Source organism: Anguilla anguilla, chromosome 14 (assembly GCF_013347855.1).
Source record: "Anguilla anguilla isolate fAngAng1 chromosome 14, fAngAng1.pri, whole genome shotgun sequence".
Taxonomy (NCBI): domain Eukaryota; kingdom Metazoa; phylum Chordata; class Actinopteri; order Anguilliformes; family Anguillidae; genus Anguilla; species Anguilla anguilla.
The window spans coordinates 4,606,076-4,627,472 of NC_049214.1; the positions used below are offsets into that span (position 1 = coordinate 4,606,076).

At 45.2% G+C, this 21,397-nt stretch overlaps 2 protein-coding genes across 4 annotated transcripts in view; both read right to left on the reverse strand.

The window, feature by feature from the left end:
- Positions 1 to 8,682, reverse strand: part of pnpla7a (patatin-like phospholipase domain containing 7a) — a 44,846-nt gene extending 36,164 nt beyond the window's left edge. For 2 of the 3 annotated variants that reach the window (XM_035391801.1, XM_035391798.1), the window contains exons 1-8: positions 8,558 to 8,682; positions 6,516 to 6,559; positions 5,261 to 5,323; positions 4,936 to 5,023; positions 3,005 to 3,087; positions 2,789 to 2,886; positions 1,925 to 2,065; positions 720 to 879 (exon numbers count right to left, since the gene is read on the reverse strand). In XM_035391801.1, the coding sequence (XP_035247692.1) occupies positions 720 to 879; positions 1,925 to 2,065; positions 2,789 to 2,886; positions 3,005 to 3,087; positions 4,936 to 5,023; positions 5,261 to 5,323; positions 6,516 to 6,557 (675 nt within the window). In that variant the 5' untranslated portion in view covers positions 6,558 to 6,559; positions 8,558 to 8,682. Of the gene's footprint in view, positions 1 to 719; positions 880 to 1,924; positions 2,066 to 2,788; positions 2,887 to 3,004; positions 3,088 to 4,935; positions 5,024 to 5,260; positions 5,324 to 6,515; positions 6,572 to 8,557 lie in introns of all 3 variants that reach the window. The other variant, XM_035391800.1, reaches the window with a different exon arrangement.
- Positions 8,683 to 11,027: 2,345 nt separating this feature from the next.
- clic3 (chloride intracellular channel 3) lies at positions 11,028 to 17,202 on the reverse strand. Its single transcript, XM_035390223.1, has 6 exons — positions 16,706 to 17,202; positions 15,030 to 15,139; positions 14,280 to 14,405; positions 13,487 to 13,593; positions 11,595 to 11,770; positions 11,028 to 11,281 (listed from the first exon to the last, which is right to left on the reverse strand). Exons 1-6 carry the CDS (start codon positions 16,739 to 16,741, stop codon positions 11,117 to 11,119), a joined length of 720 nt encoding a protein of 239 aa, XP_035246114.1. The 5' UTR covers positions 16,742 to 17,202; the 3' UTR covers positions 11,028 to 11,116.
- Between the last annotated feature and the right edge of the window lie 4,195 nt (positions 17,203 to 21,397).

Consider the following 21,397-nt stretch of genomic DNA (forward strand, 5'->3'; position numbering starts at 1 on the left):
AAAAGTTTGCCCATAAAATCAGGCTTGACATTTGGAGTCAGATCTGTGTGCTAACTGCAGAGCGCCACTGTACCCATCCGCCCGCCAGGAAGCACGGCCCAGCTCCCCGGAGCCCAACCGGAGTGCTCCAAATCCGTCGCGGGACGGGGAATAAACCGCAAGCGCTCCGCTCCGCCGTTTCTGTGTTTATTATTCGCCGTGGGGAGGTTTACAGCCGCTCGCGCTCACAAGAGCGCAGTAATTCACCTCGCGAGAGCACACCAGGGCACTGCAGTTCACCCGGTCTGAACGCGAATCTGCAAACGCCATCGCAGAGCGGCGCTCGTGTTCTCTCCGCGGTCCGCCGGCTGAGCTGAGCGGTCGGAGCGCGCGGCCGTCCGATTGGTTGGCGGTGGGCGACAGGCGCGTGGCGATACGCGTGGCGATACCGGAAACCTTCCCCCCCTCACGTGCCCCGCCCCGCCCCGCACCGCACCGCCATCTGTAAGCCAATTCAGGACCCTGGGAGCCACGTTCATCACTGACATCACTGCTGATGACATCATCAGTGATGACATCACTGCTGATGTCATCACTGGAATCCAGCTTTACTTTTTTATGATGATTGAAGCGCCGGTACAGGGTGTGTTCTGGACAGGCACAGGCAACGTAAAGGAGAAAGCCACAGAGTGGCGCTGGGACAACAGGCTTGACCTCTGACCCCTGACCCTTGACCTTACGCTCTCGTTGATGCAGAGCTCCAGGCGGCCGTCCTGCACCACGTAGATGCTGTCGTCCCTGTCGCCGGGGCGAAACAGCCCCTCCCCCTCCTGCAGCTCCATGAACACCATGTGCCGGCACAGCTCCAAGAACAGAGGCTTCTCAAAGTGCCCCAACACCCTGCAGGGAGAACACACACACACAGGGGTTATAGAGCACAACCCTGCAGTGGTGTGGAGACCCACTGGGTCTGCTGCATTTTAGGTCCATTTCACCACTTAAGCACTTAATTCAAGCCATTGATTAAATCAAAATTAATTAACAGAGAGTAATGTAGCCTTCCTGTTCTGCTGCTTGATGAGGAGAGGTTGCTGCTGTGCGATGCTATGTGCAAACTCACAGGAGTTTGGCTCACCTGTGCAATGCTATGTGCTAACTCACAGGAGTTTGCCTCAGCAGTGTGATGCTATGTGCGAACTCACAGGAGTTTGGCTCAGCTGTGCGATGCTACGTGCTAACTCACACTAGTTTGGCTCAGCTGTGTGATGCTACGTGCTAACTCACAGGAGTGTGGCTCAGCTGTGCGATGCTACATGCTAACTCACATGAAATTGGCTCAGCTGTGTGATGCTACATGCTAACTCACAGGAGTGTGGCTCAGCTGTGCGATGCTACATGCTAACTCACATGAAATTGGCTCAGCTGTCCGATGCTACATGCTAACTCACAGGAATTTGGCTCAGCTGTGCGATGCTACGTGCTAACTCACATGAAATTGGCTCAGCTGTGTGATGCTACATGCTAACTCACAGGAGTGTGGCTCAGCTGTGCGATGCCACGTGCTAACTCACAGGAGTTTGGCTCAGCAGTGCGATGCTACGTGCTAACTCACAGGAGTTTGGCTCAGCTGTGCGATGCTACGTGCTAACTCACAGGAGTTTGGCTCAGCAGTGCGATCCCACGTGCTAACTCACAGGAGTTCGGCTCAGCTGTGTGATGCTACGTGCTAACTCACAGGAGTTCGGCTCAGCTGTGTGATGCTACGTGCTAACTCACAGGAGTTCGGCTCAGCTGTGTGATGCTACGTGCTAACTCACACTAGTTTGCCTCAGCTGCGCGATGCTAAGTGCTAACTTACACTAGTTTGCCTCAGCTGTGCGATGCTACGTGCTAACTTACAGGCGATTGGCTCAGGTGCGTACACGAGAAGGCCGCTGGCGCTCACCTGACGTTCTTCAGCATGTAGAGCACCTCGGAGGGGAGGTGGGAGTTCTGCACGTCGAACTCCGTCAGGTCGGCCTCCAGCAGAGAGGGCGGCGGCTCTTTCGGCTGCAGGGTGGGGGGTTCCCGGCGGATGCGCAGGATCCTGCCCAAAAACAGAACTCTTTTACCCCCCCTGTCCGGTTTCAGCGCCACCCTCAACACACACTGTTTACTCCGCGCACACAGGCCACACAGCACGGAGGAGAGAACCGGGGCGGTTACAGACCGTGGGGCCAAGGTTCCCACAGAAAACTTTTTAACGGTTTTCGCGGGAAACGCGGTGTCTGACAGCGGCCGGCCATGGAACATTTCAAAACCAGCCTGAGAAAACCACAAGCTGCGGCTTTGACTTCATCTTCAGTGAAATGTGAACTGGGGCAATAAAACCACAGACCTTTTTTACTTTACACCTGAAATCTTTCCAGAACCATGTCTGGGGATTTACACAGTTACGCGGAGCACCAATTCAAGGCCTGCTCCAGGCCTCTCAAGGTCTCACTGCCCCCTAATTCAATAAAAATCCATCCATAAAAAAACTGAGCTTAAAGCAATTTAAAAATCAATCAAAACAATCAATATCAATGAAAACGAACGCAGGATCCCAAGATAAAGTACAATCCAAAACACAGAATCTTGATTCTCACTTATATTTTTAAAACTGTCAATTAAGCTTCTTTAAATTACCATCACTTCAATGTTATTTTAAAAAAACTTTCGAGTGCTTGAATACGCTTTTCCTAAGTTTCCTCAGTTTTGGGGCTTGTGCACCTCTCCGGCATGCACGCGGGGTTCAGGATGGCGACCGCGATGGCGTCCGTCGCCTTACCTGCGGGCGATACTCAGCACTTTGGGTCTCTTACGGCTACGCTGCTGCTGCTGCTTGGACAGCGAGCTGGAGGAAGGGGGAGAAGACAGGGTCTGGACCTGAGAGAGGGAGGGGGGGGAGAGAGAGAGAGAGAGAGACATCTGGTGGTTTGCAGTGCACTACGATAGCCAAGCTCACACTGCCCCCTGGTGGGGGTGCCATGCAAACAGGGCTAACCTTCCTCATGATCTTCCTGCCGTAGAACAGCACTTTGTCTCTTTTCCGGAAGCGGTAGCGAGGGACGCCTCCCTGCTGGCCCTCTGGAATACACACACACACACACACACGCACGTGCACACACATACACATACACACACACACACACACACACACGTGCACACACATACACATACACACACACACATACATACATACATATACACATACACACACAAACACACGTGCACACACATACACACACACACATACATATACATATACACATACACATACACACACACACACACACGCGTGCACACACATACACATACACACACACACACACACACACGCACACACACACACACACACACAAGGCAAGGAGTTATTAAAATTACCCCACAGTCTTCCACCTAAAATACGCTCCATATATCGTCGCTACTCATTATGTTTCTCTCATATTGCACAAACACACTTGTGTGTCAGCAGCATTCAGTGATAAACCATCTTAAGAGACCAATTACCAGCCATGAGCGCAGCACAGATATTAAGCAGATACTTCAGCACATTTGGTCTTCTGAGAAATAATCCTGGAACAAGGCCAATCGAGGACAGATAAATCCCACTCAACAGATGCTCGTGAGCTTAAAAGTGCAGTACAGTACTGGTTTTCATCGCAGTGTGCAATAAAGCCTGGAAAACATATGAACTGATCTGAGTAATTCCTGGGCACTGAGATCAGAGCCTAATTTTATCCACAGACTCAGATACTCTGTGGTTATGAGAAATGTTTTGGAAGGTATAAAGAAAGAATTCCACCACAGGATACAACTGAGAAAACAAAGTAGCTTGGTAGGGAATGGGATCACTCAGGTAATTAAACACTTCACTCCTAGTCACAAAAAAAGAGTAAAAACTGCAATCAGCTTAAAGGCAAGGCCTCAGCCTTGTCTGTTTAAAGGCCACACAGCCATGGGAGAGTGTGTGAGACAGACACACACAGCCATGGGAGAGTGTGTGAGACAGATGTGGGAGAGTGTGTGAGAGAGACACACACAGCCGTGGGAGAGTGTGTGAGACAGATGTGGGAGAGTGTGTGAGAGAGACACACACAGCCATGAGAGAGTGTGTGAGAGAGACACACACAGCCGTGGGAGAGTGTGTGAGACAGACACACAGCCGTGGAGAGTGTGTGATAGAGACACACACAGCCGTGAGAGTGTGTGAGAAAGACACACACAGACGTGGAGAGTGTGTGAGAGGGAGACACAGTTGTGGAGAGTGTGTGAGACAGACACACACACACAGCCGTGAGAGAGTGTGTGAGAGAGACACACACACAGCCGTGAGAGAGTGTGTGGGACAGACACACACAGCCGTGTAGAGTGTGTGAGAGAGACACACAGCCGTGGGAGAGTGTGTGAGAGAGACACACACACAGCCGTGGGAGAGTGTGAGAGAGACACACGCAGCCGTGGAGAGTGTGTGAGACACACACACAGCCATGTGAGAGGGTGTGAGACAGACACACACAGTTGTGGAGAGTGTGTGAGAGACACACACAGACGTGGAGAGTGTGTGAGACAGACACACAGCCATGGAGAGTGTGTGAGAGGGAGACACACAGCCATGTAGAGTGTGTGAGACAGACACACAGCCGTGAGAGAGTGTGTGAGAGAGACACACACACAGCCGTGAGAGAGTGTGTGAGAGAGACACACACACAGCCGTGAGAGAGTGTGTGAGACAGACACACAGCCATGGGAGAGTGTGTGAGACAGACACACACAGCCGTGGGAGAGTGTGTGAGACAGACACACACAGCCGTGGAGAGTGTGTGAGAGGGAGACACACAGCCGTGGGAGAGTGTGTGAGAGACACACACAGCCGTGGAGAGTGTGTGAGACAGACACACAGCCATGGAGAGTGTGTGAGAGGGAGACACTAACGGGACAGCTTGTATCTCCTGTAGAGGAACAGGACCACGATGCCGATCAGAGAGATGGCCACCACTGCTCCGATTAACACGCCGGTCAGCTGGAAAACACGGCACCGGAATTAACAGCATTCCCACTGTACACACACACACACAAGCACACACACACACATACACACACACGCACACATACGCGCACACGCGCACACACAAGTGCAAACACACACACGCACACACACACGCTCATCATCCTCCAGTCTCACAAATATCAGGACAGCCTAGTATGTGCAGTGACATGTGACAGTGACATCAGCGCAGTGCAGGAACAAACTGATTACCATTGTGGTCTGCATCCTCTCCTCTAAGAACTGCTGCACCCGGGCTCGGATGTCGCTTCTGGCCTGAAACACACATACACGCACACACGCACACACACACACACACACACACACACACACACACACACAGACACACACTGAGCAACACGAACTGGGGGAGAGGGAAAGCACACAGTGGCCAAAACTGCTGCAAACGCATGGTCTGACCTAGCAACCAACCCTCCGGTAGCCTGATTAGAGAACGCTTCACCTTCACTTTAAAACAGCGAAGACAACACGACGACGCGTCTTGTTTTAAAATCCTGAAAAAACCGGAGAATCACTAACAGCTGCCGCAAAACACATTTGGATAAGAAATCAGGGTTTGGCTTTGAGGAGCAGAGCAGAAAATGAAAGTGTGAGAGAGAAAAGGAAGGTACAAGAGGAAGCAGGACGGAGGGCTGCAGTGAAGCAGAGACAATGGGGCTGACTAAGAAAATGTAGTTTGTGAGAGAAACGGAACTGACGGCAAAATTATTTGGTTGCTTTCCTGCCCTCTGGTGGTAAAGAAGTGTTACTGCCATGTCATTGGAGGGCGTTCCCTTATTGCCAATGCCCCTTGGATGACATGCAAGGCTAGCATCTCAGCTATTGCATATGAATATTCCTCGAGTGAGAGACACTAGCACACTAGACAGTGCGTAAGGTGAAATATACCCTTACACTTCATTTTAATGCATGTTCTTTCAGTTCCTAAGCATGACTTCTCTCATGATTATCTCCAGTGTAGTTTGTATTATTGTTACTACTGTTTGCATTTTACATTTATGATCGTTTTGCCAATACAATACCAGTCTGCAGGCATGCTAATAAAGTGTATTTGAATTTGAATTGAGAGAGAGAGAGAGAGAATGTCTAACACCTCTTCTAAACAAGTAAACAGGCATTCAACTAAAAACACAAAGCAACCGTAAACACAAAGCAGGGGGAATCAATCCCCAAAGACCAAAATGACATGTAGTTTATTTCATATACATAATAATACAAATGTCATATTATGCTGTAAAGTATAAATAATTAGAAAATGCAACTCCTGTAACAGCTTTCAGCCTAATTCACTGTCACTCTGTCTGTAAATGAAAGGGCTTGGAGAGGGGCTGTCGCTGCATCGACGCAGTTGAAATTTCGGCTATATCTGACCCCAGGGTCAAGGTTCATGCAAAGGAAAAAAAAGGCGACATTTTGGACAGAGGAGGGAGAGAAAGAGCCCTCCTACCGGATTGGCGATGCATCCCTCGCTCTCCGCCACTTCCGACATCCCTACGGAGAGGCCAAGGGAGGAAAAGAGAGGAACCCAGTTTTAAAGAGTCACACAATTCAACGTTCACCCAACATTTACTGTCTCTTCAGTCCCCACACCATCAGAAACACATTCGCTCTGCAGCAGCCTATGCCGCTACAGGTGTTATCAGAGTAGGTCCTCTAATACGTTACTGTTACTTTTACAGACATTCGTTTTGTGTTACGGAAGCTTATGTTCTGTGTGCAGACAATATCTACAGCCAAATGGGCAATACAAATAATGAAACGGCCACTTGCAGAATAGATGGACAAATTACACACGACATACACCGGAAATCATACACACAAATACAGCACAGACGACAAGTCCCTATTATTGCACCTAACCCCCAATAATTGCACTGCACAAAACACAATATAGTTGGTCTTTCCACATGAGAGATGCCTTTTTAATGCGTGCATCACTACATAAAATAAAGCTCGACTGTCACATGTGATGTCTTTCACATCATGGAATTTTACAATATACCCCAGAAAATGGGTTTGATAATGAAGAGGTAATATCTGCCCTGTGTTCTAATGCAGGGGTGAGCATTTATAGCAAACCGAAAGGCACATATTTCAATAGATTAGTGATATATCTTGCACCGTGTGTTACTGTGTTAGGTATAGTCTATGTTCAGCTTCTCCGTGGGTAATAAACACACGTTTTCGAATTGTTCATAGACCTGCAATGAACACAAGTTATGGAGTCCAGGGTGCAACTATCTTAGGCTATATGCCGACGTGTAGTTACGGGGTAGTTTTGAACGTTAATCTGTAAGAATGTACTGTTTGTCTGAAGTGTGTGAGTGTGTACAGTTCGCACGGTTCAACCAAGGTGAGCTAGTTAACCTTTACCCCTGCGCTGCTCTGAACAGCTGCTTAGAGTAATCTCAATCGACGAACTGTCCGTCTTTAAACTTGAATTGTAAAACGACAGCGACAGACTTTGAATCCGCTAATGTCCTTGCACCCACATATTGAAATCCAGACAGCATATACATAAGGGACACACCCGTAATCTGTGAATTAATGTTTAATGACCACAGGCTTATCTAGGCTAAACAAAATATTGCTCAGCGTCATACCATGGGAGAAAATGTTCGTTACGCATGTATACTGCTTTTCCGTTAGAAACTGTAATGTTGCTCGGTAGCAAATATATTTTATTATTTGCGTGACGTCTGGGTAAAACTGAAGGTTAAGACATGTATCTAGTCCATCAGTTACTGCATATAACTATTCATAAAAAATATAAAAAATAAAAAAATACATTTAAAGAACGTGACGTAGCTAGTGATAGCTTCGTGTTACTCCAATGGTCTACTGTTGCACCGCTAACTAAATCCATGCAGTTAATTAGAAATTAGATGTTATTAATTTACTTGCTCTATTAAGCTAACTAAAAGGCACAATGGCATCTTTCAGTTGACAAACCCTGAACTGGCATACACTGCATAAAACATTTGTGTTAGCTAACGTTTGCTAGCAAGAGAACTCAGTCTAGCAAGCAGGGAGGTATAACAAGACCTACTTCCTCACAGATAGCAAGTCTAAAACTATGTAGATCAGCCAGACAGTTTACCTAGGAAAAGGTTCAAAGCTGAATCAACACTAATCAAGGTAGCTAACTGAACTAACATGAACAAAACAGAGCGGCTGTTTTGTCTCTCAGACTTGGGACAATAACAATCTCTTCAGTTTACATTCACAGGAAAACTATTTTACATGCAGGTTAAGGATTGACTGGTGACGTGCATGGTTGAATATACTTTACGTTTAAATAATGAAATACACCTCTACCCTTCTCGCTAAATACTATATACTACAGTTCATACGTGCAGAATGTCACACGACTCAAATAGCGAAACATCACCAGCCATACACACTCCAATAATCCGCTAGTCGCTGTGTATACTGACCAACAGGCCAACGTCGAGTCTGCTGTTACTCGATAGATCGCACTGTACTTACTATCGCTAAAAACTTTCTAGATTTCCTGTTTTTTCGTTCTTTTGTAGGATGATGACAAAACTTTGCTGGACTTTCCAACTTGGCTAGCTCCTTGACACTCTCTGAGAAGCGCCTGTCAATATCTGCCATTCCAATTGGTTAGTTGCACCTACGATCGCCCTATAGGAGTGCTGTTTGTTTAAAAATATTTTTTTTTGTAACTTCTGAAACTGTAGAAACGTATTGGGCTCTGTCAAGGGATCTAGCAGCACTGTTGTCGCATGTACCACAAATATGACACATTGGGGTGTTACTAACTTGCCACAATATCTGTGGTATTTCAATTTTCTCAGTTTTTAATGGTCGAAGATGAGGACAAATTCTCGTGAAAAATATGTTCCTTTTTTCTTATGTTGGGTGTAACTGTTTACATAGCGTTATGTATTGTAATTAGCAGTAGCCTACTCTATTCTCAGATGGCTAGCTTGTCACGAACACTTGATTTTCAATCAATCTTTATTCCGGACTGAATTTTTGTGCTTTGTGCTGACTCGGTCTGAATGGCTTGACTTGACTTTCAACAGGTTCACTGTTCACTAAACGAGAAGCGCGGCTGTATTTAGCTACTGTGATTGCATTATTTTATGTGTAGGCCTATTATTGTCTCAAAAATAGATGCAGCGGATCCACAAATAAATGTCGCTGTTGCACAGATAAATGCAGCGATTCCGCAAATAAAATGTTTCTGTCGCATTAAAAAATGCACCTGGGTCCACATCTGTGCATCGCCGGTTGCTTTCATTTATTTGTGGATTTTTGAGACGTCGCCCCCCCCCCCCCCCCCGGGAGTACTACGGCTGTCTAGCGCCGAGAGAACCGCTCGGTTGGGATTGCTGCAATGGGTATTTCTTTGATCAAAGAGTGAAACGTTCAAACCTTGAACGAAAGTGAAACCATATCAACTTATAGTTGTACCATCCCATTAGATTTGGAGAGTGGCTGACGAAAAATCTGTAACGTATGGTAAGCATGGCCACCCATAAAGACTTGTAACACAACTTTTTATATTTAATTAGTTATCTTGCTTACTGTAGGCCCTGCACAAACACTCATTTTGAAGCATGACTATAGTCGAGGCTCCTGTCATGTTAGTGCTGAATGGAATAAATGTCCATTGCCACTGTATTTTCCTTGGTCACAACTTATAATTCATATTTTTAAGTTAAACTGTACAGCATGTCAGATTCAAGGGGTGGCACAGCAGTGCAGTAAATACCACCGTCGGTCCTGGTACCTTATTGCTGTAAGGCCACAGTGGTATTTACTACGCCGCTGTGTTGGTCCTGCAATAGATTGGTGTCCTGTCCAGGGTTTATTCCTGCCTCTTGCCCACTGCATGCTGGGTTAGGCTCCATATCCCATATATATGTATATCCCATAAATTCAATTACAATTAGGCTGCAACTCATTGTAATCATAGCAGCTGCTGCACATTACTTCATTATTGGGCCTTATAAAAGAAGCTTGGGTTTCAGGCATGAGTGGATGTTTAAAAAAAAAAAAATATATATATATATATATATATATAATATATATATACAAATGTGCGTGTTCACTACTTGATGCGGATGACCTTCCCAGCCCTGCATTAGAACATATGAACACCGGGGTAGGAAATCTCAAGTTTAAAACATTAATTCTCTTATTCAATAACCAAAAAAGGCATCACTGATTCAGTTATATACAATATCATTAAACATACTCTGAAGGAACATCAAAATGCATTGATAGATTTGAGTTTTTTTTATTATTGTGCCATGTGAAACATAAGCCATAACCAAAATAAACAGTTGTGATACCACACAAGTAACTTGGAAGCTGACACTCACGAAGAGGCAGAATAACAGGGCATTCACCTTAGAGGAACAATTCTTGTCAGATATCAGAATTTAAGCATTGCAAGCAGAGCCCTAGATATACAAGTTTCCAGAGAATCTGTTTGCAAGATCTATACAAGAATTTTTTTTTCCTGGCCAACCCATGAAGTTGTTTAGAAATTAGACATTTTTAATAATATACACAAAGTAAGAGAATTAAGGATGCATTTCGTCACTGATCAAGGCATGTATTTACAGAAGGTGTCTACATCAATGTCTAAAGCAATTATTTTGCTTGAGTTTCCATGGTGATTCACGGCTACTCTAATTCCTTTACTCCCTAGTTTCCTCCTGGCTTCACTTTTTTTGTACGTCTTATCTGTATTTCTTTCTTCTCCCTTTCACTGTAGACCTGCCCCCCCCCCCCCCCCCCCCCCCCACCCCCCACCACCCCCAAATTAATCTTTCCTGGAAAAACCTGTCCTTTTTTCCTTATCTGACAGTTTGACCGGTGTGGAAACCACTGAATGTTAACGCTTCAAATTGTATTTGAGAAGAAAAAAAAGAACACAGGTTTTTTTTTTTTGCACATAAACAAAAGTGTTTATGTGCAAATCAACAATAAGGACAAATGTTGATTGAATCCTGGCCCCTTCCTTCTGTGGCGGTCTCTCCCTATCTTCCCGTCCCTCTCCTTTTGTTTTTATCTGTTGAGGTACTTGGCCACAGAGTGGTATGCCTCCAGGATCTCAGAGTCATTGGGGCAGGTTTGGCGAAACTCCTCCTGCTCGTAGGCCTTTTGCAGGTATCGGGTCAGACCCTTCAGCTCCACGGGAATCTCAAAGTTTCGGTACCTCTTGCACACCACCTGAGGGAGGCGTGAGAGGGAGGGAGGGAGGGAGAGAGAGAGAGAGAGAGAGACAGGAAAACAGCAAAAGAGAGAGACAGAGAGAGAGGAAGACAGCGAAAGAGAGAGACAGACAGAGAGAGAGAAAGAGAGGGAGAATTGGGACCATCATATGTTGACATTGAAATGTAGGTCAGGTCCTTCTTCATTAAATGTCCTACAGTAAATATCTTTAAAATTCAGTGTGTGCCAGTTCTCCTCGTTATACAGCTTCATCTATTGTAACAAAAGTTAACGGGGCAAGGATCCCATTGTATAAGGTCTGAGAGGGTACCTTGACGATGTTGAGTTTGGGCAGGAGGTTACAGTCGGCCAGTGTGAGAGTGTCCCCGTCCAGGTAATTCCGGGTGGACTTGTTAGCATTCGGGTTCTTTTCCAGCTCCTGAGGGAGGGGCGTCAGCAGGTACTCGTCTAGTATCACCATGCTCCTCAGGAACCTCTTCTCCAAGCCTGAGGGGGTGACACCATGCGAGATGTTTTGCAAAAAAACCTTTGAGTTGCTTTTGCTCCCATTTGGTGAGAATTCCAGGGCGCTATGGTATATCGCAGATGTGACATATTTATGGTTTTCGCACTCCATAGGCAATTGTTCTGTTAGCAGCCGTAGCAACTACACTCGGTGAGTAGATGTTTAGTGCGGCAATATTTCGGTTAATAAAACTGTCATCATCGCCACTGTTTTTAAATGTAGCCCTGGCAAAATTTTCACAAAATGCAGTGAAAATTCCACTACCTTAACTTCCCTCCCTCTCAACCCCAGCTGGTGTATGAAGGGCCATCTGTTGCAAAGTGGTTGGTGTGTATCACTCAGATGGGTATATTTAAATATTCAAAATAGGCAACTTTTGCATATCTATGACTTTCATTTACATGTATAATATGAATATATTAATTTTTTTACATATATTTAAAAATATACTAAAACACATGTTGTTAATTTATGTATTTCATTTCAATATGTGTTCATAGACTTTGAATTTCACACTCTATATTTAAATATATAACTTTTCCGTATGGGGTGCTTTCAGATGAAAGGCACCATGTATATAATATTCATTATTATTTACTCAAGAGAGCTTTGTTGCTATAGAAAAATATTTAATTGCACAAATGCACAGCAATTTTTACAGTGGAGAAAGTTTCTTTCAGTTCTGGGGACCATACTACAACAAAAATATAGAGGCTCTGGAAAAGGTTTAAAGAAGAGCAACTAAACTGATTCCTGGTGTGAAAGATAAAAGCTACGAGGAAAGACTTAAAATGCTTAACCCCTTCAAGCTTAGTAAAAGGAGTCTTAGGGGTGATTTGAATGCAGCTTTTAAATTCATTCATTCACAAAGTGAACTATAAGAGATTCTTCAGGTTGAGTTCTGTTTGTAGAACAAGGGGACATAAATAGAAATTAGCAAAAGGTAAATTCTGTACAGACATTAGGAAGAATCTTTCTCGCAGAGAGTAGTCAATATGTGGAATAGCCTGCCAGGTCACATAGTAGAGGCAGAAACTCTAGGCTTGATATGGTGTTAGATACTGTCTAATCTGTAGGTAATCAGAGCACTAATTTAGTCAGGGAAATGACGAGCATTGTTTGGCTGAATGGCCTGTTCTTATCATTATCCTCTAGGAGGATAGAGATGTTTTAAAATGTCCTACAATGATTTCTCTCGACACTTGAAGACATTGATTAAATAAATTGATTTACTGACACACAGTTAAACATTATATCCATTAAAATTTCACATATGGACAAGGGGAGAGCTGGTCTGTCATGTTCTCGTTATATCAACACGTGAGAAAAAGCCTTTATCAACAGTCTGACACAATTTCACACTCGCCAGAACATGCTAGAACACGAATGTGATTCAAAAGCTCCACAGACAGAAATGTAGTAGGAAGCAGCTCATAGAAATCAGATTCCATAGTCACACCAGATACAGTACTCTGTAATCTAAAAGTACGGTCTCCCTACCATCAAAGCTGAAACAAGTCAATAACATGGCATTGCACATTCTAAACTGCACTACAGCAACGCAGACTCCTGTTACCAACTGGGTCTTCCTGTAGTTAAGGAGCAGAGAGGACAGAAAGATTGTATGAGCTGAGTAACTGGTGAGTTTACAGAATCCACATGACTGTTGAGCTTATGGAATCGAGCAGTGCTCTTACTGTCGTTCAGTTTTGGGTTGGAGTTTTTGATGTAGGATGAGAACTTGTGGAAGATGTCGTCTCCTGCGGTGTTGGACTCCTTATTCCTGCAGCACAGCTTGGGGTACCTGTGGGGGCACAGTTAAGCATGCGAATGCTTGTGCGTGTGTGTGTGTGTGTGTGTGCGTGTGTGTGTGTGTGTGAGTGTGCGTTTGTGTGTGTGCGTGTGCGCGTGTATGTGTGTGGGTGTGTGTGTGCACGTGTGTGTGCGTGTGCGCGTGTGTGTGTTTGCGTGCGCGTGTGTGCGTGTGTGTGTGTGTGTGCGTGTGCGTGCGTGTGTTTGCGTGTGTGTTTGTGTGTGCGTGTGTGCACGTGTGTGTGCGTGTGCGCGCGTGTGTGTGTGCGTGTGCGCATGTGCGCGCATGTGTGTGTGTGCGCATGTGTACGTGTGTGCGTGCGTGTGTGTGTGCGTGTGTGCGTTTGTGTGTGTGCGTGCACGTGTGTGTGTGTGTGCGCGTGTGTGTGTGTGTGTGCATATGTGTGCGTGTGTGCGTGCGTGTGTGCGTGTGTGTGTTTGTGTGTACGTTTGTGTTTGCGTGTGTGTGTGTGTGTGCGCGTTTGTGTGCGTTTGTGTGTGTGTGTGTGTGCGTTTGTGTGTGTGTGTGTGTGCGTGTGCGTGTGTGTGTGTGTGTGCGTGTGTGCGTGTGTGCGTTTGCGTGTGTGTGTGTGTTTGTGTGCGTGTGTGTGTGTGTGTGTGTTTGTGTGCGTGTGTGTGTGTGTGTGTGCGCCATATGCATATATGTGCCATACTCACTGCGGGGGTGCCAGAGTCGCCTCCAGGAACTCCTCGATCTTGTTGGTGTCGGTGAGCACCTCGCCGTTGAAGATGACGAAAGGAGGCTGGGACCCAGGGGCCAGGTCCTTCAGCACCTCTGGCGCCCTAAGGGAGTGCAAGAAAGAGGTTGTGGTTTCTTCATTCTTTATTCTAATAATATGAATGGTCTGGGTTAACTTCTTTACATCTGCGCAGATTGATCCACTGGCACATATTCATCTACAAAACAATAATTGGTCTACTCTCTTCTTACCTCAGCTGTCTGCTTAGAAATTAGAAATTCGCATCGTTATCACCTCCGCTCTAGGGACGTGATACTCTTTAAAGTCCCTCGTCCCACTACTGAATTTGGTAAGATGGGTTTCAGATATTTTGCACCTTGTAGTTGGGACAATCTGCAAAAGAATTTTAAACTTGACAAATTAATTTCAATTGTGGACTTTAAGCATGCAATTCCCCACTCTGTGACTGAAGTATGCTCCGGCTTTTAACCTCTCCTCTTCTCTTTTAATTATTGTTACAACTCTGTCTCATTCCCCATTTGATGTTTGTACATTTCGTTAGGTGTAAGTCTTGTTGGGTAACTTTGTGTTTCATGTCAGGTCCCCCCTTGCAAAAGAGATTTCAATCACAATGGGGTTTTCCTGGTTAAATAATGGTTAAATAAAAGTAAAATAAAAATAGACAAGGTAACGTGCACGTGTGTCCCGGTGGGTGCAGAGGGCTCACTTCTTCATGTCGACGGTGGTTATGGTGAAATTGACCCCCTTCAGCCACAGGATCATGAAGAGTCGCTGGCAGAAAGGACAGTTCCCCACGCTCTCTCCATCGTTACTCGCCTAGGAGGGAGGGATGGCGGGAGGGGTGGCAGAGAGGGGAGGGAGGTAGGAAGGGAGTGAGTGATGGAGAAGAAAGGGGAGAGAGGAATGGGTGTAAGGGGGAGAGAGATGGAGGGAATGGGGAGAGAGAGGAGTAGAAGGGCAAAAGGGGGAAGATGGAAGAAAGGGAAGTAGTGGGAGTTGTAGAGAGAGGAGCAGGGACAGAGAGAGCGAGAGAGAATGGGAAAAGCAGAGAGAGGATGGGGAATCAGAAAGGTTACATAAGGCCACATTTATTAACCCAACATGGGGCTAAGCATATCAAATTCCCACCATAATTTCGAACGTCCAGTTATCTGCAACTGCAGCTGCGTTCATGTGCAAACCCCACTACTGATTAAGGAGAGTCGAGACATTTGTGGTTCCCCTCCGAAACGTCATGGTGTCGCCAGCTGCTACTTTTCACACCACAGACTAAAGCCAGACCTCACAAAAAGGTGGAGTCAGAGGAAGACCTTTCATATATAGCGGCTTTCACATATAGTCCATGGGTGCCTGATGGACCAGCCAGCAAGGTTCAGGGAAGAGCAGGGAAACACGGACCCCCTAATCGACTGAACCTTTCCATACCCTGGGCAACACAATCGCTAAATTGCACCTGGCCCTGTGGAGCTACCAGCCACATTCAGCACCAGCACGGTCCAGATTTGATCAGAGTCCGTGGGGAGCTCATTCTTGCACCACAGCGTGGTGCCTTAAAAGAATGAGTCACCTGTAGCCTGCACATAAGGCCACACATTCACTAAGGAGAGTGTCACAAATGTATTCCTTCCTTAAATGGGTCAGGTGGTTTGGGAACCACCACAATACATGGCTGTTGAAACAGCCCTCTGCACTGCTTCTCAGCAGTCTTCATATTTCAGTCATCTTTTTTTTGTTGACATTTGGTTCCCATCTTTTCCCCAGTTTAGTCATTATTGCCCCCCCCCCCCATACCCACAGCAATATTACTCTCTATTATTGCCATTACTCTCTCCTGCCCCTTTGTAAAACTGTATTCAATTTTTTTTTTTTTTAATGGCAGCTTTGATTCATACTGATAACAGCTCTCTTTGATCCATGCAAATGATCCAATATAACTTGATCAGCTTGATGTAACAGGTTAGATATGTCAAAGGGTTGGACTTGGTATTTACACACTATAAAAAAAAAACAGGGAGTAGAGAAACTGGGCAATATTTCAATATGTGATGAACTCTGAGGTGATTCTGAGTGTAACAGTGCCAACAAAGACGTCCTAAGACGCTATGAACCTGACAGCATTGGTTACTCATGCTTGCAGTGATTTCACAACTTAGCTTTCATTTCAGATTTCTCCAGAGAAACTGGCCCACGCTATCCATTCAGTTCAGTCTAGCACAAAAACTTAACATGATTGGACCGAGACTGACCTCAGAAATTAATTTTTTAATTGGGTATGGGGGAAGAACAATCAGCACATTTCATAACAGGAGCAGTGATATGAAAAACATTGCAACCGCAACAGCAAAACATCAATAAAAAAAGCAGCAGCTAAAATCATCATACCTTCATGAAGAGTTCGATTTTTGGTGCTTCTGCCATTCTGAAGATCTGTCTCCTTTCCCTCTCTCTCTCTCTCTGGTAACTAGGCGATGGCTCCACCGAGGGCTCTGTGCTGTTACCCTGTGACCGAGCGCACCTGGGACCACGGCAAGGCGTGGCTGCGTACCCTCGTACTAGACTGTGCCCGCTGTGTGTGTGCGCGCGTGTGCGTGCGCGCGTGTGCAGTGCCCGTGTCTGTGCTCGCGTTTTCCACGTCAGTGGTGTGCGGCCGCGCTTCTTCTTCTTCTTCTGTCGGTCGCTCGTTCCGAACGCCAGTCCCGGTCGATCGCCGATACCGTCCCCCCTGGAGCGTTTGAGCGTTTGAGAGTTCGACACCCGTGTCGCGCGTCGCCTACCCGTGCGGTCCCTCGTCAAGGGCAACAAGTGCAGTTTGCCTTTCGCTTCCTCATGTTTCTCTCTCTCTCCGGGGCCGCACCCCTCTGGTCGTTAGCATTCCGAGAGCGCGGCTCGCACCCGTCGCACCAGTCCGACCTGCGGGACAGGATCTCTGTCCCAGCGCCTGTCACGGTCAGATTCCTCTCCGGCCCTCTCTCTCTCTCTCTCTCTCTCTCTCGCTGATTGTTCTTTTTCTCTGTCTGGTCAGAGGGAGTGAGGGGCCACAGCTGGAAACATGTACCCCTGTGTGTGTGTAATTTGCTGTGTTTAATCTAAGGACGTGTGATTGTGCTGTCGGCTGTTTTCGCAGGTCTAAAAATGTGTCAGTAAATGCAATTTCTCAGCTCTCAAAAATCTCTCTCCCCCAGTCACTCATTCTCTTCCTCTTTCTCTCTCACTCTCTCCGTCCCTCTCTCTCTTTTTCTTTTGATTCTTCTTCTTCTAATTATTATTATTATTATTATTATTATTATTATTATTATTATTATTAATAATAATAATAATAATAATAATAATAATAATAATAATAATAATAATAATAATAATAATCTTTATTCTAGTGTAATGAATTGAAAATTATGTTCTAATAAAGGGGCATCAAATTCTCTCTCTCAATTCTTTATCTCAATGACTATATACAGTGCGTTAAAAAAAAATATTTGCCCAGTTCCTGATGTCCTCTCTCAGCATTTGCCTCAATGAATGGTTTCAGGTCTTCAGACAAAATATAATATTAGACAAAGGGAAACTGAGTAAACATAAAACACTTTTTTTTTTACATTATTACTTAATTTAATGAAAAAAGTTATGAAACAACCATATCACCCATGTGAAAAAGCAATTGCCCCCAATCACCCGATAAACCAAATTTAATAAATAATTAGGTTCATGTGATTGCACATAGTCAGGCTTAATTGCAGCCAGCCCTGTTGAATCGAAACCTCACTCATATTGATCTGAGAGTGAAGTTTCCACAAGCACACTATTCCATGATGAAAGGAAATTCCAAAAGAGAAAAGAAAAAATTTATTGAAATATATAAGCCTGAAAAGGGTTACAAAGCCATTTCTAAGTTCTCCACCAAACCCCAGTGAGAACAGGAGTGAATCTCAGCAAAGAACTCATCCAAGAAGGAATAATAGATCCCAGTAGAACATAAAAAGAACAATAGGCCTCTCAAGCCTCAGGTAAGGTTAGTGTTCATGACTATAAGAAAGAGACTGGGCAAAATGGGAGAGTAGCAAAACGGAAACTACTGCCAACCAAGCGACACATGAATGAGCTCGTCTCACATTTGCAAAAAAGCACCTGGATGATCCCCAAGACTTTTGGGGATACTGTATGGACAGATGAGTCAAAAGCAGAACCTTTTGGATGACACAGGTCCCATTAAGTCTGGCAGAAAGTGAATTCACAGTAAGAACGTCGCACGAAAGCGGATGGAGGAAATGGAATGACAAAGAGAAAAGATGCACAGATAACAAAAGGGGAAAGAGAGGGACTTTTGTTTCGTGCACAGTGCACAGCGCAGAACATTTCCCCCCAAAAACGCTTTCACACCCAAAGCAGTGACCTTTTTAAAAAAAAAAATATATAGGAGCTTTATTGTTTTTTCAGAGACACAACTGACTAAGCATTTCCTCTTATCTACTTTTTAAAGACTTGAGAGAAAATGTGCATTTGTCAGGGTGACCAGACGTCCCCGTTTTTCGGGGACAGCCCCCGTTTTTGGTGCCTTATTTCCTGTCCTCCCGGGGAATTCACTGAACAATTAGTGTTACTGATTGGCCAGACTGTCTTCACACCTGACCCCCCAGGTAAAGGGAGGCTGGAAAACCAGCACGGCCCTCAAGGACCGTGATTTGAAATCTGGCCACCTTAAGTATTTGTGCCTCAGAAAAACATTATCATGCCCCCATACAGGGGGGAGAAACCTGTGGAAGTTCAGTGAACTTTGTCACCAGTTGTGGAGAATGAGTGAGAGAGAACGGCTGGATAGTTTAGTGTGACCATATATTGGAGTTCAGGAGGGCATTATGAACATAATACAGGTCTATTTGTTTGTTTATGTGTGGTCTATGGAACAAGCAAAACTGAATCGAACATTTTTAGGAATTTAGACCCAAAGGGAAGAAGTGTCCAGGAAAAAGAGGTTGTCTGGTCATCCTAGATACTTAAATATTCTTTATTCAGACATTGCAATCAATTTTATTTTACTCAACCTTAACCGTTACACATCAAGAGGTCACAATTAAAGCGAAAACCCAGGGAACAAAAGTCAGAATCTAGATGTCAAGAGGGGTGTGAATCCAGGTTAAAAGAAGTTTTTACATAACTAAGTTAACCACAAATTTAACTCAGGTTTTACCTGGGTACAGTCTGTCCTAGTATATGTCCTAGTCCGCTAGAAGACTTTCACTTTTCAACACAATATAGCCGAGTTTACACCTGAACACCGTTTAGCCGACGTCTCATTGACTTCACACCACAGACACGTACGTATGTTCCCTGGGCAGGAACACAAAAAGTTAATTTTAAAAGTCAGAGCGAGAAAGAGAGGGAGAGAAAAGGGGAGGAGTAGTTTCTGGGCGGAGGGTGTGCCGGTGTGGCTGAAGGCTCTTCTGCCGTAGGACGCATTCTCTCCATAATATACTCCCACTGAATGTTTTAAGACATTCTAATACGTGGTTTTTGGCGTGACCACAACAGCTGGGCCAGCCCTACAAACGCGAATGTCTGTGACTGAGTGAGTGACTGAGTGAGTGATGAGGTTACACCATTGGTTGGCCGAGTTATGAAGTTACACCATTGGTTGGCTGGATGAAGTGTGTTAGGTCCAGCCATAATACTAGGATTTGACCTGGTCTTGTTAGCATTACGAGCCATGCCTTTTTCTCAAGGACAGCACACTTTAACATGATACAGCATTATCACATATTGTTCTCTTCTAAGTGAGTAGTGTACCTTTGCACCTGGTCTCTGTATGTGGAAAACCAGGAATGCACCTGTTCCTGTCAGGTTGGAGCATACAGATTTGTGCCATGAGTGCAATACAAAGTTGTTCCTCTTTCCAAATGCCCCCAAGCCCACTACCTTCCCACCCAGGCCCATCCCCATGACAGGAACACACACACACAGAAAAACCCAAAAACAAAAACATAACAGCTGCCCCCTGAGCAAACAAAAGACTGAACCTCTCAAAAAGAGTCTGTCTGTGATCCCTTTTCAAAACAAACACGCTATGTAAACAACAAGAGAACACAAAAAGAGAACCATTCCTCCCCGGCACACGCAAACATTTAAAACACAAGAGAACTGCAGGAAAGTAAACAGGCGCTGCGTAGCACGATTGTAAATAGCTCGCGTCCTAAATCAATTATACCGTATACTTCAAATAAAAAAATGAAATGTTTCTAAACTTGTCACTGCAGTCGACTTTGTTGTCTAGCACCATTCCTCTAACCCCGTTGCATGCACTCACTTTTTTCGAATCAACTGAAACGGAACGTTAAAGAACATTAAAGCAAGAATTCCTCTGAAGAATTATGACATTGCAGGTCGGGAAGTTGATTTAGGTACAGAGACAGTCTGCTTTTCCTGTTGGGTAATGTGTAGATTACATCATACTGTTCCCCCCCCCCCTCCCTTACACAATGCAAGGAGTTTTAAGAGAAGTGAAGAGCTAAGGGTGGGTCATCCCGGCATGGCAATGTTCGGGTGTGTGGACGGGGCACACGCGGCGTGGCATGAGCCCTACCCATACTGCAGTCTGCCCGCTCATGGTGCACATGCACTGCCCTCCTCTGACACCTTGTCTGCGTCAGCCGAAGCAGGTAAACTGTCATTAGTTTCCCTGAATTATGAAGATGAGCTTAGGGTTGGAACACTCTAAGAAGTAAAGGTAAAATGTAGATACAAAATGTACCGTGAAAGTACAATAATGTTGTAATTGGGTACAAGTAAGATACAAATGAATCGTTTATTGCTGGCTGGAGTATAATTTCATGTACCTACAGCCAGGGTGCCTCCCCAGTGACAAGCATTTGTACCTTTTTAAGCCACGTTTTTGTACCCATCTTGTCCTGAGAGTGAGGTGTGAATCGGGTGAATCAGCATGTCACTCACAAACAGGTGTTGGAACACAGCCCTGCTACGGGCTGTAGGGTGGAGGAGAGCTTATGAACTCACATACAGGTGGGGCACGGCCATTGTACCCTTAAGCAAGGTACTTAACCTGAATCACTCCAGCGATTATCCACC